At 42.6% G+C, this 17,326-nt stretch overlaps 2 protein-coding genes across 3 annotated transcripts in view; one reads left to right on the forward strand and one right to left on the reverse strand.

Annotated features, from left to right (window-relative positions):
* LOC134164576 (uncharacterized) lies at window positions 1-1,197 on the reverse strand. 2 transcript variants are annotated; one of them, XM_062620506.1, is made up of 2 exons: window positions 790-1,197; window positions 1-339 (listed from the first exon to the last, which is right to left on the reverse strand). In XM_062620506.1, exons 1-2 carry the CDS (start codon window positions 1,195-1,197, stop codon window positions 55-57), a joined length of 693 nt encoding a protein of 230 aa, XP_062476490.1. In that variant the 3' UTR covers window positions 1-54. The 2 variants fall into 2 exon arrangements, 1 of the variants encoding a protein (XP_062476490.1); XR_009965186.1 differs by lacking the exon at window positions 790-1,197 and adding an exon at window positions 636-720 and having other exon boundaries at window positions 158-339.
* The window catches only part of DDX17 (DEAD-box helicase 17), a 19,998-nt gene continuing 3,813 nt past the window's right edge, over window positions 1,142-17,326 (forward strand). The window contains exons 1-12 of the mRNA XM_062620498.1: window positions 1,142-1,273; window positions 5,302-5,452; window positions 7,511-7,610; window positions 7,743-7,876; window positions 8,579-8,644; window positions 9,304-9,445; window positions 10,675-10,835; window positions 10,931-11,103; window positions 11,617-11,727; window positions 12,220-12,281; window positions 12,666-12,725; window positions 16,871-17,107. Of these exons, the coding sequence (XP_062476482.1) occupies window positions 1,230-1,273; window positions 5,302-5,452; window positions 7,511-7,610; window positions 7,743-7,876; window positions 8,579-8,644; window positions 9,304-9,445; window positions 10,675-10,835; window positions 10,931-11,103; window positions 11,617-11,727; window positions 12,220-12,281; window positions 12,666-12,725; window positions 16,871-17,107 (1,441 nt within the window). The 5' untranslated portion in view covers window positions 1,142-1,229. The remainder of the gene's footprint in view (window positions 1,274-5,301; window positions 5,453-7,510; window positions 7,611-7,742; window positions 7,877-8,578; window positions 8,645-9,303; window positions 9,446-10,674; window positions 10,836-10,930; window positions 11,104-11,616; window positions 11,728-12,219; window positions 12,282-12,665; window positions 12,726-16,870; window positions 17,108-17,326) is intronic.

The following is a 17,326-nucleotide window of genomic DNA, read 5'->3' on the forward strand; positions in this document are numbered from 1 at the left end:
TGTCTCCTGGTTTATTTTATCTTATAGATGGGAGGGTCTGGTTGATCTAGGCAGTCAGACACTAGCAGCCCATAAACACAGCGTCAATGCCATGCCCAGTGTCCTTCGAGTACTTAAATAATTTCTTTGACCGCCTGCAATTAACACCACAGTGGGCAAAGAGAGGAATTCGTTTACGTTCCGGAGAGGCTGCTGTGACCCGCCTGCAGCTCCGGAGGAGGTCCATGACCGAAGGCTGCTAGCATGCCACTCACTTCCTCCCGGTCTCTTGGCACTTGGGTGAAAGCAGACATCACGGCTGCTGTCTCCCCTGTTCCTGCTCCAGATACCCTTCGTACTCTGCCAGGGATAAAAACAGAGGGAAACAACCCAGCGCACCAGCCCCACGCGGCCCCGCCGCCCTCCGCTCCCGTTATTGTCTTCTCAGCCCCGCTCCCATCTTCCGGGGGGCCAACGACTGCCGAGGCAAAAAGTCGTATTCTCCAAACGCGACTAGGCTGCAGAATTAACGTAATAGGCCGACCCCCTGCCAACCCTTCCTGCACAATCCGTGGGAGAATTTTACGCAAAACGCACGGCCTCTTCCTGCCCTACGCCGGTCTGAGTTACGCAACTCGCGTACGCCCGGTACTTACGTAACGTACGCCTCAACCTAGCTTTTCCTTACCGTCCAGAAGGAGTTACGGCATTGACTCTTTACGTAACAGACTTTGAGGAATAGGGAGAGCGTTACTCGCCTCCCTCCCTTCATCACGCGGGGGCCCGATTCAAGTCAAGAACGCTACGCACTTTCCGTAGCCTGCCTGCCGCGCGGACCAGTGTTTCTCCAAGCGAGCTTCGGGTGTAGTTGGTTTCTGGGAATAGGCGTAGGTATTTTCGAGGGCCGCAGATTGCGCAGCGCCGGGCCGCCCGTAACGTAACCGAAGCGGGCTGGGGCGGCGGCAGCCATTTTGTGCCGGGAACCCGGAGGAAGAAGACGCTGGTGTCTCCACACTTCACGGGCCCTGGAGCCGACCGAGAACCCCGGCGTTCCCCCCGCGGACGTCCAGCGGGTCTCTGACCCACTGACCACCTCTTCTCCTTTTGTATCCCACCAAAGAAGCGAGGTGGCGCAAAGCGATTCCTCCGAGACACAGCCGCCTCTGGCTGGCCCGTCTCCTCGAACCCCCAGTCCCTCGCCGTCCCCACGGCCGGCATTCCGCTGCCTCTCTCCCACCCCTCCGGGTGCGATGAGAGGCTTCGGGGACCGGGGCCGAGACCGTGACCGCGGCGGGTAAGGGGAGGGGGCAGGCCGGGCCGGGGGGAGGTGTCGGGGCGGTGAAGGGAGCCGTTTCCCTCGCGTGGGGGGCCTCGTTGGGGGGGAGGGCCGGGGGGTCGTCGTGGGGATGAAGAGGGTGCGTTCTACTGGCGGTATTGGAGGAGCTTTTGCTCCAGAAATCCTCAGGGGAGGGGGGAAGGGGGTTGGAGACTTTATTAGTAGTGCTCTGGCCGCAAGGCGGGGGGTGGGCTGAAGGGGGTTTATTTGGCTTTTCTATCGTTCGTGTGTAACCGTGTGTCCCTGCTTGCAGTTTTAGGGCCTGCATTCCGCCGCCCCCCCCCCCCCCCCCCCCATTTATTTTCTGCCACCCTTCGTTATCCTGCTTCCTCCCCCCAAGCCACCAAGGTCTTGGTGGCCCGGGCAGGGGTGTTTGGACGGTCTGCCCTTCCGATTGGCATTACTCCTTCTGTACTGACTAGAAAGATGGCATTTGATGATTTTTCTCAGTTGCGCTCATGGGCTTTATCGTGAGAGGAAATGAGATCGAAAGGTGCTGCCATGCGGGGGACTTGCATCCTCGGGAGGGTGATCTCGGTAAACCTGGCTCTGGACCAGACTTCAGGAGCATGACCAAGCTTACGTAGCAGTCAGACAAGACTTGTCTGTGTGGCACTGCAGAGGCCTAGTCCTTGATACTCTTGAATCTGCTGTTTACAGGAAGTGTGGCTTGCAGAAGGGTTCTGCAGGTTTGATTATTATTTTTTGACTCTTCCGAGGGTGGCAGCAGTAAACACAATGACATAGTATATGACTAGTTTAGGACTTGTTTTTTTTTAAGGGTTGAAAGTACTTAGACGTTGATTCCAGGCCTTTTTAAAGAGAAAGCACAATTTAGGAAAGCAGCGTTTTCCGTCCTTCAGATGACTAGTTAGGCCTTCATTTACAAGGATTGACAATAAACATTTCATGTGGGTACTGTTGTTCTTACCATGAAGGCTAGGTCAGTTGGTAAGTCTCCCCCACCCACTTCTTTCCTTTATTGTTTTCCCTCCCCACTGGGAGATTTGTATATATTTTGTTATATATTGCAGTGCACTTTAACATGTAGTTTCCTGTTGCCTGTGGCAAGAGATTAGTTGTATCCTTGCGTTATCTTACACCCACATTTCACACTCTGAAATTAAAAGATACTTTTTTTTTTATCAGGGGAGAGTTCTGGTGTTTTTCCACTAGTAGAGTTCCAGCTTAGTTTTTAACCCAAGAACACTGGAGTAAATGCATTCGCAAGTGTGAGATAGTTCAAACCCCAGCTGTTTTGGGAGTTTAGTGAGTGAGTTTGAGTATGCAGCTTTATATACAGTTGCTTAACACTGGCCAAAGCATTGTCACAATGCTTGGCGTGCCTTAACATTTTTGTAATCTCATCTTGCGTAAAGACTTTGATTGTAGGTGAGTGTTTCACTCTTAGGTGAGGGATTTTGCATAAGTGAAAGGAGTGCCTACATTTTGCAAAGTTTTTGGACATTTGCATGGAAAATCCTTTTCTTGGCATGTTATCCTGGAAGCTTTAATGCATAGGGATTCAGTTTATTAGTTATGTTTAATGGTTACAAATATTTTCATACCTTAACATCATACGTCATAAATAACCTCTATAAAATTTGGGGCCATTTTAAAATTTATCACCTTTTCCTTGCTGATTCTTTCATAGGCCAACAAAATGAAATACAGGCTTTCTGGTTTCCTCCTGTCAGGGGCGAGTTGTAGGTGATTTCTTAGAATTGAAAGTTGTACTATTTTGCTCTGGACTATAACAACTTTAATCAGTTCTGCCCCAGAAATTATGGCACCAGTAACATTAGAGAATGTTTTGAGTTGATCTGAATTTAACACTTGAAAACTGTTGGCAAATCAGTGGAATAATCTTAGATTCAAATCAGTTAACTAGAATTTGAATCTTGTTTGACTTGTAATCAGAATGTAAAGTGTCAGTTACTGCCAGTTTAGCTGATAAACTTCAGCAGAGGCAGTGTTCAGGGACTGCTGCAGGGCGCACTTCTGTCAGGTCAGTACACATGCAAAAATGGAGACCTGAAACTATTTGGCTTCTATATAAAATACATCAGTTCTTCCCTCTGGATAGCTATGGAGCAAGTATTTGTAATACCCAGCTGTTTTTAGTGTCCAGTTTTGCAATCAGTTCTTTATGTGTTTCATAATGAAACTTCACTGAAACTTTGAAACTCCAGTTGATTTCAGTCGGATACAGGTTTTGTTAGCACTACTTGTATATAGAAATAGTTGTCATTTTGACCTCAAGTGAGCATGAGCAACAGCAAACACCTCCAGTATAGGTGAATGTGCCTGTAAATTAAAATCTATACTTTTTCTCTTTTTTTCCACTTTGATCTGAAAAAAAATGTAGTGCTGAAATGAATTTCTGAAGTTGCCTTTCACAGGCATGTTACAAAAGTTGCTGAGCATGCAGCTTGTCTGGGGGATCCCATAGACATACCAAGGAGAAAATAAGGTATATTATAGGAGGGGGAATGAGACTAAATGCACAGCTGCAACAAAGCAAACATTTAAAAAATTACTTCGCAGGTTTTAAGTTAAATTATCAACCACACTTAGCTTTTCCAACAATGCAACCTCTTCTTTTTGTTAATGTGTTCTTTTTTTCTGGTCTGTCAATCACTATAATTTGTAGTTTTCACTGGAAGCAATTTGAAGACTAAATGTAGTTAATGGCTGAACAGAGTCTTGTGCTTAAGGTAATTCAGAAATTTTTTATTTCAGCTCTTCCTTTTTTAGCACCCCTCTCCTCCCAGATTTTTGTTGCTTTTGGTTTGTTTCATTAATAGTTGATTTTTCTTTTTTTTTTTTTTTTTTTTTTTACTAGCTGACTGCCTGGGTTAGGTGCAGCCACTTTGGATTTGCTGTCTAAATAGAAGTCTTCTTTTACATGGGCATTTCTCATGAATCCATATTTTGGAGAAGGCTGTAGCTTTCTTAAGCAAAATCTGAATTAGAACAAAATTTGATAGCACTGGGAAAAATACCTTCTGCTGTGTTTGTACAATACTAATGAGAGCACTGTGGCTTTTTTGGTGGAATTTTAAAATACATACTTTGTAATATTCACAGTAAAGAATCATTCTGTGCCACTCAGTTTTCAGTTATTCTTCCAGATTATTGGCAGAAGCTCATGCTGTCTCTAATGCCTTAACAAGTGATTACAGTCAGTTCTTAACCTTCTAAAGTGTATTACATTAACTGGGTAAAAACTTAATGTGAGCAAGAAGACTTACATGAGAGAGTAAAAGCAGTAGCTCCTGAGTTGTTCTGCTGGCTAGGAAATTTTTAGTAAACATTAGCTTACTTTCTCGAGTCTTCCTCCAAAGCATTTGAGAGGGGGTATGATTTTTCCACATACTTTTTTTGTTTTGGGCTTGTTGGTTTTTTTTTTCCAGTGTTAGGCTCTGGTTTAAAGAAACAATATGCATTTTTTTAATTGATTTGGTTCCAGATCCACAGATGGACTTCAGGCTTGGCGGGACATACGTACTTTCTGTTCTTCACTCTTGGTTTGCTTGATAAGAAAGGAGAGAAGACATAGAGGGGGAGACAGTGAAGTAGCTGTTTTTTTGTGCAAGACTAACCTTGGGAGAGGTACAAGGAACTGACAGAGATTTTTGTCATCCCTTTCATCTAACCATGTTTTAAGTGTACTGTCAGTTTCAAGAAGAGGTAAGTGCTGTAGCTGTACCCACAGAGTTGTCCTGAGGGAGGACAGAAACCAAGAGACAGGAGCTTTAAGGCAGTGATTTACTGGCAGTGGATGATGATTTGGGGTTTAAAACTGACTAAAGCAGAGTTATTTCAGGAAGTTGCTTGCCATCATAGTGATAGGCAGGGGGTGACTTATGCTAGGTTACTGTGCTCATGTGTCAGCCTGGGGAAAAGAGAGTGAAAATGCTTAAGAAAACTGTAAATTCCAGAGGAATTAAGTACTGTCTTACAACTAACACTGACATTCGCAGGTTTGGAGCAAGTCGTGGAGGTCCTCTTCCTCCAAAGAAATTTGGTAATCCGGGGGAACGTTTACGGAAGAAAAAATGGGATTTAAGTGAGCTGCCCAAGTTTGAGAAGAATTTTTACGTGGAGCATCCGGAAGTGGCCAGGCTTACTCCGGTAGGTTTTCACAGCCTGTCTGTTCCATTTTGCCTACAACAGAAAATGTCACAAGTGAAAAAACTTGGAAGCCTGGGGAAGTGTGTAATAGAACTGTCTCTTCCTTAAGCTGTTTTGGTACGGATGCTGTTTCTAGTTGCCTTCTGTAACTTTGCATTCAGTAAGGGTGGTGTTCCTGCTGTTGGCTGATTTTATATGAGAATATTTTGCATTTGATCTTTTGTAATTTAGCATCATAATGCTTGTCTGGTCAAGCTATTTGTCAGTATAGATAAGACTTGGAGAATTTCAGAGTTGTAGTACTGGGAATGCCCTGGAGGAACCTAAACTAGTAAATTAAGAGTTGCAGAAATGCATGAGAAAGGTTCAGAAGTAATGTTTTATCATAATAATAATTGAGGCTGAAAGAGGCCATGGGAGATCTCTATTCTAACTCTGCTTAGAGCAGGGCTAATTACAAAACCAGAGCAGGTTGCTTAGCACCTTGTCCTTTTGAGTTTGAATATCCCCAGGGATGGGGAGTTTTTTATATCCTTTCTGGGGGTTGTCCCATGGCTTAATGTTTCTCATGGTATTTCACTCCCCCCCCCAAAAAAAAAAAAATTTGCAGCATTTTCTCTATAGTGACCCATTGGGTAGTTGAAAGTTGGAGCTAAATTGCCTTGTTAGTCCTCTTTTTCCCAAGCTAAACAAACCCAGCGCTCGTTTTTCATCATACAGTCTGTACTCCAGCCTCTTGCTTTCTCCCCATAATCGGACATGGCCTGGTAAAACAATGTCCTTCTTATACTGGGGGCTCAAAACTAGATACAGTACCTTGTGTTTACTCTCTAGATACAGTAATCCCCCCCTTCCTACTCAACTTGAGTCTAGTCCTTTTTTTCCCCTCTTTAATGTCTTTGGTATTTAGAAATTAAGAGATTTCATCCTTAACATGAGGACACAAACAAATGTTCTTACCCAGTTCCACAGTTTTAGAAATCTTAACATGAAGTATTCATGAGATACAGATGCGGCACGAAGGAACTGAAGGAGACACTGGCTTTTTAAAGATAAAACAGCTGGAACTACTGAACCACAGTCAGCATTTGCTGCTGTAGCTGTCTTTGCGTGGCAAACTCAAAGGATTTTCACGTATTTCCCCAAAGTTGTTTTCTTTTTTACCATTTCATTCAAGCTCAAGAGATTCTGACAAATAATTTATTGCTTTGGATAAAGTGCTTGTTTGGTGTTTGATGCGTATCTTTCTGTTGATATTTAATGAGCATTAGAATAAGGTCATGAATTGTGGAAGCATGTTGCAAAATCCAGTTGGACTTGCAAGGTAGGCTAGACAAAAGATGTAACACTACTTCTAAGCCTAAAATTATGCTTATGTGGATACACATTTCAGAAATCTTTTATGAAGTTCCATTATTATAAAAACTTGGGAGATCTTAGGGTATCATTATTATGTTACCTGGGCTCTTTTTCATTCAGGAAAGAAGTGCTCGTTCTGAAAAGATTCCAGGCAACACTGCTGAGTTGCAAGTTGACCAGCAAGAGCTCTGTGTTTAACCACCTTGCAGTGTCTTAGTTGAAGGAGAGGACTGCCCTGCCTTCAGCTTGGGCGAGTATATTAGGGCCGGTTTATTTTGTTTAGTTATTAGCACTGTCACATGAAACATGTTTCTTATTAGAAATGGAGGATCAGGTAACTTTTGAAGCTTTTTGTCATTTCTGGCCTCTGGAAAAAAAAAAAAGTCTTAATTCCTACAAATACTATATTAATACACTTTTCATTATAAAGGGCTGGTTGGAAGGAGAGACATTATTCTTTCTAGGCTACGTGGAGAACTTTTACGTCTGAATATTGGAGAAGCTGTGTGATAGCTGAGTCCTAAAAACAAAATCTTCAGGAAATCTGTCATCTTAGGTGACTGTTTCAACTCAGTTCTCTTAACAAAGCAGTTACCCAGAGGTGTGAAGTCCCTTAGTAGTTAGAAACATGCATTTTAAATTCCTGCTGACATTCAGCATTTATCTTTGTTTTGTGTTTTTTGTTTCCCACATAAATAGTACGAAGTTGAAGAATTGCGCAGAAAGAAAGAGATAACAATCCGAGGGATGGAAGGCTGCCCTAAGCCCGTGTTTGCCTTCCACCAGTGTAGCTTTCCACGTAAGTATTTTGCCATTCTTTAAGATCACGAGGATTACTGGGAAACAGTAACAGGCCTGTTCTGTTTTCTAAAAGGTTTTCTGAAGCTTCAGTTATCCTTTTAAGAATTTTTTTCTTTTCTTAAATTCTTAGAGTATGTGATGGATGCTTTGATGGACCAGAATTTTACAGAACCCACTCCAATTCAGTGCCAAGGCTTTCCACTAGCCCTCAGTGGTCGTGATATGGTGGGCATTGCGCAGACTGGCTCTGGGAAGACGCTGGCAGTATGTATTTTTCCCTTTTATTTATTTACCTTCCTAGTTGCTTTACAGAAACTACCCTTTGCTACTTGTTAGTAGTAGGGCTTTTCAGTATTACAGGTATCAAGTGAGATGATGACCTGTTTTTAAAGCTTGTTTTACAGCGTCATGGTTGAGACTTCAGTTTCAACTCAGCAAGTCTGTCTTATTCACAGGCAAATATTTTGTCTCTCTTTTGGGATGCTTAGTCACTTCCCTTTGGTCTAGGCTTACACTGTGGTTTAAAAACCAGTACATGCTGTTATGCAAGTTAAAAGAAATGTTTGTGAGTCTTCAAGGTATATGTTAATTTTATTTGCAGTGATTAGGAAGGAATTTTATTCTTCATGAAAAGCTAGGGCTCAGTTCTGCTAACTTAGACTCCAAATTTAAGTGAGCTTTCCTTTTACAGGTACTGAGCAGCTATATTTTGTGCTCATACCAAAGCAGATACAGTTGATCAGCAGCTCTGAAAATCTTCCGTTCTGTCAGATAAATGCAAGTATTTGTTTTTGCAGAAGCATTTTTATATAGCCAAGGATTCTTGCTGTGTCTCACATCAGGTGTTAGTTTCTTGAAAGAATGTTAGGCTAAAGGGGCTCTGCTGTAATCCGTTTGTCATGGCAGGAGGTTGTTGGCATTAAATATTGAAGTCTTGTGTCTTGATTTAAAATTCTTCTGTTTCAGTACTTGTTGCCTGCAATTGTTCACATCAACCACCAGCCATATTTGGAGAGAGGGGATGGCCCAATTGTAAGTGCTTGTTGATTCTCTTCCATCTTGTGTGTATGGCACGGCGTTGTTAATGTGTACTTTAATTGGTACATCAGAACAGGAAGTAGAGAAATGTTTACTATCACAATGTGAACATCCCACTCAGTTGAGATTCTGTGCATTTGCTGACATAGTCTAAAGATATTTAAATGTTTTAGATAATAAAGACCATATGGTCCAACTTTGCTTATGGTATCTATTCGGAGCCCTTAAGTTAGGGATATGCATGCAGCTTGGTTATCCTGAATTGATTCTGGAGCTGTTCAGCCTGGAGAAGACAAGCTGCGTGGAGACCTCAGAGCAGCCTTCCAGGTATCTGAAGGGGGCCTACAAAGATTCTGGAAAGGGACTCTTCATCAGGGACTGTAGTGATAGAACAAGGGGCAGTAGGTTCAAACTCAAATGGGCAGGACTTAGATTAGAAACGAGGAAGAAATTCTTAATAGTGAGAGTGGTGAAGGCTGCCAGGGAAGCTGTGGCTGCCCCATCCCTTGCAGTGTTCAAGGCCAGGCTGGACACAGACTTGAACAACCAGGTTTAGTGTGAGATGTCCCTGCCCATGGCAGGGGGGTTGGAACTAGATGATCTTAAGGACCTTTCCAATCCTAAACGTTCTATGATTCTGATTCCTTTTACAGTGTCTGGTTCTAGCACCTACTAGAGAGTTGGCCCAGCAAGTACAGCAGGTGGCTGATGATTATGGCAAATGTTCAAGGCTGAAGAGTACCTGCATATACGGAGGAGCACCCAAAGGTCCCCAGATCAGGGATCTGGAAAGAGGTAATTTTAAAATGGGTGTGTGCAGTTTCTGGAGGAGGGGGTATTGTAAAATCTCTGTAAAATCACCTTCTTAAAACCTTTTTGGAAGGGGTGTGTGTGAATGAATCTCCAGTTGCAGTGATACTTCATGAGGTAAGTTCTCTGTTGTATAGTGACTTACTTGAATATTAGATTTCATTTTTATTTTCTCTTTGAACTTGTGAAGATCATCAAGACATCAGAAGGGGGGAAAGAAAACTTAGCAGAAAGATAACATGTTTCTTGTAGCAGCAGGACTGTGTTCAGATCCATGTGGGAAACACCCCCAGCTGTGATCTTTGGGGTATTTAGTGAATTTACTTCGGAGGAGTACATCATTGACAACAGAGACTGCAGTTTATTCAGTCTCCTGAAGGCCACTGCCTCCATTAGAAATCTAATTCTTGTATGAGCTTTATAGAAACTCGAAGTACACCCAGCTTTGTCAGCTCTGAGGGGTCCAGGTTGACACAAAGATCTGTTAAAAAAAAAATACTCTGCATCTCTAAGTGCAGTATCAAGAAGGCTGCTAGGGTTTTGCTCTTCCCCATCTCCTTGCTTCCCTGAATTTACCTTATGTGGACATTTCAGTGACACTGAAGGACTTGCCTGTAATATCTGGGAATTGGTGGAAACCAATCCCTGTTAAGGAATGTATAAATTATAAATTGCCATACCCAATATTGGTTTATGACTATTTGAAGTCTGTTTTTATGCTAACAGATGCAGGCAGGATGGTTATCTGTCACTATTGGTTCATAATTGCTCATTATTAAAGCCAAAAGGTGGAAGTAACTTGACCTGCATAGCGAGAGAAGCACTTCGTGTTTGATTAACATGGGCAGTTTAGCTGGAGTTTGCTCTTTTTCTGGAGAGCTGTCTAGACTAAATGCATCTGGATGAAGGTGGGTCAGGCTTGAGGAGAAGCTTATTGTACTCTTGATTTTTGGACAGCTCTTCACTGGTGTTTTCTGACAGCTTTTAGTTTCTATACTGCATTTATTCTAATAGCACTGTAACAGTAATTTCAGAATGAAAAAAAAATAAATAGGGCTTCTACTGAAATGACTCAGTCTTGGGTAGGAATGAGGGTGGTGCTTTTTTTTTTTTTCTTAAACAGTTTTGCTCTGGAAGGTGATTCATTCTGACTAAAAATACTGATTGACATTCAAATGAAAAGCCTTACTCTTTTTCCTTACTCTTTTTTGAAGGTGTGGAGATCTGCATTGCTACACCAGGTCGCTTGATTGACTTCCTTGAAGCAGGAAAGACCAACCTTCGTCGGTGTACATACCTAGTGCTGGATGAAGCAGACAGGATGTTGGACATGGGATTTGAACCCCAAATTCGTAAAATTGTTGACCAGATAAGGGTGTGTGAACTTTGTAAAAGGACAGATCCTCTGGTTTCCCATTCAAGGTTCAGTACCTTAAATCCTTAAATGAATCTGTATTCCCTTTTTCTTAGCCTGACAGACAGACCCTGATGTGGAGTGCGACTTGGCCAAAAGAAGTGCGCCAGCTTGCTGAGGACTTTCTGCAGGACTATGTTCAGATCAATGTGGGAAACTTGGAGCTGAGTGCCAACCACAATATACTGCAGATAGTGGATGTATGCATGGAGAGCGAGAAAGACCATAAGTAAGCTGATTTTCCTACCATTTCACTTGGGTTTTTTGGCTGTACTTGAAGAACCAACACCATCTTGTGAGCCAAATACAAATTCCAAATGGTGAAGTTATTTGTAGTATTATTTAACCTTGGACTGTCAATCCTGTAATTGACTTATCTCTTGTGTATGTTCTAACCATACCATTGTATGACAGACCTACATAGAATCATAGAATGGTTAGGGTTGGAAAGGACTTTAAGATCATCTAGTTCCAACCCCCCTGCCATGGGCAGGGACACCTCACCGTACACCATGTTGCTTAAGGCTTTGTCCAATCTGGCCTTGAATGCTGCCAGGGATGGAGCATTTACCACTTCTTTTTGGCAACCTGTTCCAGGGGCTCACCACCCTCACGGTAAAGAACATTAGGTGTAAGTGATACCTACTTATTTTTGGGGATGTGTGTTGTGCATATATCCAAGAGAGTGCTCCTATATTCTTGTATGTGTGGATATACATCTTGGCTCTCATGTCTGTTTTAGACTGATACAACTGATGGAAGAAATCATGGCAGAGAAAGAAAACAAGACTATCATCTTTGTGGAGACAAAGAGGCGTTGTGATGATCTCACTCGAAGGATGCGCAGAGATGGGTGATTAGCTTTTCCTCTCCTTCCCCTTCTTTTTAGTGGGAAATAGAATCTGTGATCAAAAGCTGTAAGGTTTAAATGTTCATGATGCTATTTTGGGGAGCAACATGTCCATTATTTTCTTGGCTGAGTTCAGATTTGGTTTCTCAGAAGCTTCCAGTCCATCAAAGCATTAGTGCAATATTAGTGCAAGAGAGCATTTGTAAGCTGTGCAGCTTTTAGTGTGTCAGAATACTGATAAACCAATTGGGACTGTTACCAGTACAACAAATGTAATTTGGCTTAGATGGTTGTGTATGTAGGTAATGGGACTAATATGCAAGAAACAAACCACTATATGTGCTGGGTAGATACAGGCCAGAGTAGGAGGACAGGGATAACATATTTCTCGAGTCTCTTTGTTTTTTGCCTTTTTACCAAAATGCCAGTAAAGCTTCCTTTTGTCTTTAATGTATGTACTTTCTGTCTATACTAATGTGCATCTCTGTTTGGCAGTTGGCCAGCTATGTGTATCCATGGAGACAAGAGTCAGCCAGAAAGAGATTGGGTGCTTAATGGTGAGTCCATCACTGAGGGGAGAATAGCTTGGGCCACTGTACTTAATTTACTGAGGCATGATTTCTATGGTCATCTGTTGATGTTTTTTCTCTATACCAAACAGATACATTTCGAAAGAACTTCCTTTACTTTTGTACTGTTAATTTCAGTACTTGTATTTGCTGTTTTTTTTTTTTTCCTTGACAAAAACACAGTGGAAGAATTACTTAACCCACAGAGCTGGATTTTGAGGAATAGTTGACACCTTATATACTGACATTCTGGGGTTTCTGACAATGCACTCTCTTACCTAGAGTCTGCAAAATGAGCATGTAATGTAAATCAAGTGCAGGTAACTTGGTTGTTTTGAAAAAGCTTACTTCATAGCGTACTTTGTTTTACAGAGTTTCGTTCTGGAAAGGCTCCTATCCTCATTGCTACTGACGTTGCATCTCGTGGGCTAGGTTTGTACACATAGACCACTCTTGCCTACTGCTGAGTATTTTTCTTCTTTGGACTGAAATATGCTTTCTTAAAAAAAATTCAAAGCGTGATTTTCCCCCACATGTGAAATACGTTTTTTAACATTAATCTTTTTTTTGTCTTTCATATTCAAAGTCTCTTCCTGCTCCTAATGAACAGGCTTTGGTCTGCAGCAAGGCCTAGGCATGACCAATCGATCGCCAAGAGGGAGAAGAGACGTCCAATTATGCAACCCAACCCTTCCACCACACTCCTTTCCCAAATCCAGCTTTTGTTGCTGGATGGTAGGGATGGATTGCTCTCAGTTCAGACCGTGTCAGATAAAAGTCCCAAGTAGGAAGCTGTGGGAGAGCATTTCAAGAACTAATTGCATTACAATGGCTAATATTCTCCCTATATGACACACCACAGATTTGAGCATACCAGCCCCAGTGTACATGCATGTTTACCCCACAGATGCATCCACATCTGAGAAGGCCCTGCTCCAGATCTTTGACACGTAACCTTCCCTCCTCTGTGTTCCTTCTAGGCAGGACCACTGAGATTATACATGGCCTTTAAACATCATGTTACGCAGATGTGTAACTGAATCAAAATTGCACAGCTCTGTTCTGGTGGTACGAAAATGATCTGTCTGGATGCATCAGTTGTGCCCCCATTTTTAATAAGCATATTTGTATTGTGAAATGCTGTGTGCTAAACACAGTCCTTGTGCATCTGCCCACTCTAGGAGGATGGTGTCTCAAATGCTCAGAGTTTAATAACAGACATTGAATACCCTCCCCGAGTTTGGTAGCAGATAAACTACTTGTGGGTCAGTGTCTCACTGTAATAAGTTTTAGGCAAAACGGTTGGTGCAGATAAGCTCAGAGAAATCTAGTTTGTTAAAAAAATCTCAGCTGTCTGCACTCTCTATTTGTCATGTGCTGAAAGGGTGGCTGTGTTGTGCATCGTATGGTCACTTTAATACAAGCAGACCATTACTAGACTTGGCAGCCTTTGTTCACACAACCTTCACCCCTCCTTCCCCTCCTCCTCAAAAATTGTCCAACACTTCCTCAGAGAAGCGATTCTATGGACTTCAGTCTCTGCCCTCTAGGGTCATGTCTGGACCTGTGCAGTTAGAACTTGGGCCTGTTGGGAGAAGGGACTGAGGCCTGAAACCACTTTATATGAAAGAGAGCTGCTTTCTCTAGCAGCGTTTTTTAAACAGGCTTGCTATGTGCTGGTAGCTTCTTTGTGCATCTTGCCTAGACATTTAAAACAGCCTCCTCCCCCTCAAAAAAAAAACAACAAACCACTCTCCCCAAAACTACTCAATTGGATAACACTTCGGAAAACAGTCTCCCCACTTCCCATCCTCCACTTCACTTGAGCTGAGGGGGAAAGGTACCAGAGTCTGTTTCTTGTTACTGAACAACATCTCAGCTTGTTTTGGGGCCCTGAGTTTGCTGCTTCTTAAAATTAAGTCCCTTAACTGGCAAACTTCTGGACGACTTCCTCCAAGATCCTGGAAAGTGAAGGCTTCTACCTAAATAACATAAAACAGGGGCGCGCGCCTTTTGGCTGAGTCACCAGGGCTTTCCCTCTTCCTAATGGAACATTGGTTTCAAAAAAGCTTCTTCCAGGTAAGTTCGGAGTCCCATAATGACTGCTTTGTGATAATTCCCTGGAGTAAGGTCCTCTCTCTGCACTGATTTATTTTTTATTTTTTACTTTATTTTTTGTTCAGTTTATTAAACTAAAAACATTGAATTTGTTTTGTTTTGTTTTCTTTAACAGAAGCTTTGATATCAGTTGCAGGTCACTCTCAGTGCAGGGGTGGGGGCACATCTACATTGAAGGTCTGAACAGCTCTCTAGACTAGCATATTTGCTAGTTTATGTCTCTCCTGATTAATAATTGGAGACTGCCTGTGCCACAGGGTACTCTGATGGTCTGACAAAGGGAATGTTTCCCAGGTAGCTGTCAGAAATGATTGACAGTTGCAATTCTTGATCCTGCTACATTATCTTCTAAAGGCGCAGGAAGATTGCAGGTGTGCGCAGACACTTTGGAGCATGCTAGACCGGAGAAGTCGAGTCTTGTACTTGCTCTGGTGTTTTCTTCAGCGAGCTACGTGCTCTACCAGGACCACTTTCTAATCTGGAAAACACCCTTGCATTTTCCTCTTCCTGCCTTCCCATTCTTCCCACTCCTCCCCAGTCAAGTCAGTTCTGTCTGCCTTGATAGCTACAATTACCTGTGCTTTCTGCAGGGAAAGCATGTCCTTGTGGTAATCCATACCTCTGTGGTAATTCAAGTCACTTGGCTACTGGTGGATGTGCAAAATGGGACTGACTGAGGATCATGTAGCCTGCAGCTTGTCAGACTAGTTCCACCATGGCTGTGAAGATGCAATCTGTCATATGTACTCCTCTCTTTACTTTTATTCCTTATTAAAAAACCCTCTTGCAACAAGGACCCTAGCTGGAGACTCGCGCAGCCCCCTGTGAAACCTGCCTTCTCACTCCCTTTTTTTGGTGTGATTCAGGACTTTGGAGTCAGCAAAGACTGAGGAGCCCCCCCCTTTGCTGTAATAAGAAACAGACATCAAGTCCCCCTCTTTGTCACTACAGCCCTCTTGTTTTTATTTTTCCTACAACCCCTTTGAAATTGATGCAGTCTGGGCAATAGATGCAGTCTGACCCTTTGGATGTAATTTTTGTATCTTCATTTTTTTGACAATTGCCCCCAAGAACCCCGAATAGGGGACAAAAAGCGTCGGAGGACCTGAAACTTTTACCTGAAGCCAGGTTCTCTGGCGCTTCACAACCAAATGGGGCTACAGAGAAGCGTCTAAGCCAGTTCACAGAGCGAGCGTGTGTGGGGACTTCTCGCTGCCATGGACCCTTGATGCATGCTCCCCGCGCTCCAGTGGTCCCGTGTCAGAGGGCGGAGTTTTCGAAAGGAGGCCGCCAAAAATAAAAGGCAAAGAGACGGGATCGGCTGCAGCGGTTTCCCACAGGAGGAGGGAGTGTGCATCGGTCTGGTAACAAACAGAGAATGTTTCTCTCTTTAAAACAAAACACAAAACCAAAAAAGAAAATCACAAAAATCTGTGTTTTATCTTGGATATTTTCAGAATATTCTTCTTAAAATGCAGATTTTAAATCTTTTTTTATGAGCTGTTAGGGTACTTGCTGTAACAGAATGCTTTTAAAAGACACTGTAAGAATAAATAGGTGCTTTTGGTACTTTAGGTGCTTCCACTGAAGCGTTGCACTAACATTTACTCTGTTCTTGTCCCATAAGTTTATAAAGTCTCTTCCCATAAGGCACACAGTTCTCATCTCCTAAATTTTAATAATACTTTGCAAACAGAGCAATTTGGATAATTTAATTAATTTCCTGCTTCCCTCTGACACTAGAAGAAGGGAATTGCTAACAAAATTCACAATTGTCCAAATTACAGAATCTTGCCAGAACTGGATGGAACAGCACGGTAAAATGTTAGTGCAACGCATTCTGGTGATAACTACAAAGCTGAGTTAAGATATTGTAGGTCTGAATAATTTTTAATGAGTTGGCTGAATAATGCTAATGTAATTGGAGTATCTTAAGCTTTAGGCAAGGGAAAGTAGTCACCATATTTTATTAGGACTGTAAAAGTAAATGTTTCTAAGATTGCCTTTTATTTCATGTTACTGAGTGGAAGGTAAGTGATCTTACTACTGTTATTGTTAGACTTCTCCCAACAGAGTAAAAGCTTTACCATGGCAGTTCTGCCCTTCCTCCACCCCAGTTTGCTCTGTCTGATGGTGGCATTTTCACTTTCCAGATTGCATTTTTAAAAATAATAATAAAAAAATAGTACAGAATTCAGTTGGCTTATTCACAGACACTGGTGTCTTGGACACAGGAAGATAGAGAAATGCATTCCGGGGAGGATAAATTTAAGTCTTCTACTCTTTTGGGATGAGTCTGTCTTGTATTTATTCCATGCAATTACTAACTTTGTATTTTTTTTTCTTATTACTGTCACCTGCATTCGTGCTCCCCACCTTTCGTTGGCACGTCCTCTCTTCTTCTTCCCTTTCCTCAACCCTCCCCCTTCACTGTGCTTCGCACATGGGCGCTTCACAAGACGTGGAAGATGTTAAATTTGTGATAAACTACGACTATCCGAACAGCTCTGAAGATTACGTGCACCGTATTGGCCGTACCGCACGTAGTACCAACAAAGGTACTGCCTACACCTTCTTCACACCAGGAAACCTGAAACAAGCCAGGGAGCTTATCAAAGTTTTGGAAGAAGCCAATCAAGCCATCAATCCAAAACTGATGCAGCTTGTGGACCACCGAGGAGGAGGAGGTGGTGGAGGTAAAGGCACATGGTAAAAGGGATACACAGGGAATAGGTTCCCCATTTTGAGGGAGGGAAGATTAAAAGAGGGTAGGGAAGTAGGAAATGCAGTTCTGAGGTAACAAACAGTGACAGAATCGTAGAATCGTAAAATCAACTAGGTTGGAGAAGACCTTTAAGATCATCAAGTCCAACCTTCACCCCAGGACTGCCAAGTCCATCACTAAGCCATGTCAC

Source organism: Pezoporus occidentalis, unplaced genomic scaffold (genome assembly GCF_034315485.1).
Source record: "Pezoporus occidentalis ecotype Australia unplaced genomic scaffold, CSIRO_AGI_Poc_V1 ctg221, whole genome shotgun sequence".
NCBI lineage: Eukaryota > Metazoa > Chordata > Aves > Psittaciformes > Psittacidae > Pezoporus > Pezoporus occidentalis.

Bases quoted from the DNA above. Each gene is read 5' to 3' on its own strand.
- LOC134164576 (XM_062620506.1), bottom strand. From the start codon at position 1,197: ATGCCGGCCGTGGGGACGGCGAGGGACTGGGGGTTCGAGGAGACGGGC. The intron at 340-789 runs GTGCGTAGCGTT...TATCCCTGGCAG, and splicing joins CGGCAGGCAGGCTACGGAAA to AGTACGAAGGGTATCTGGAG.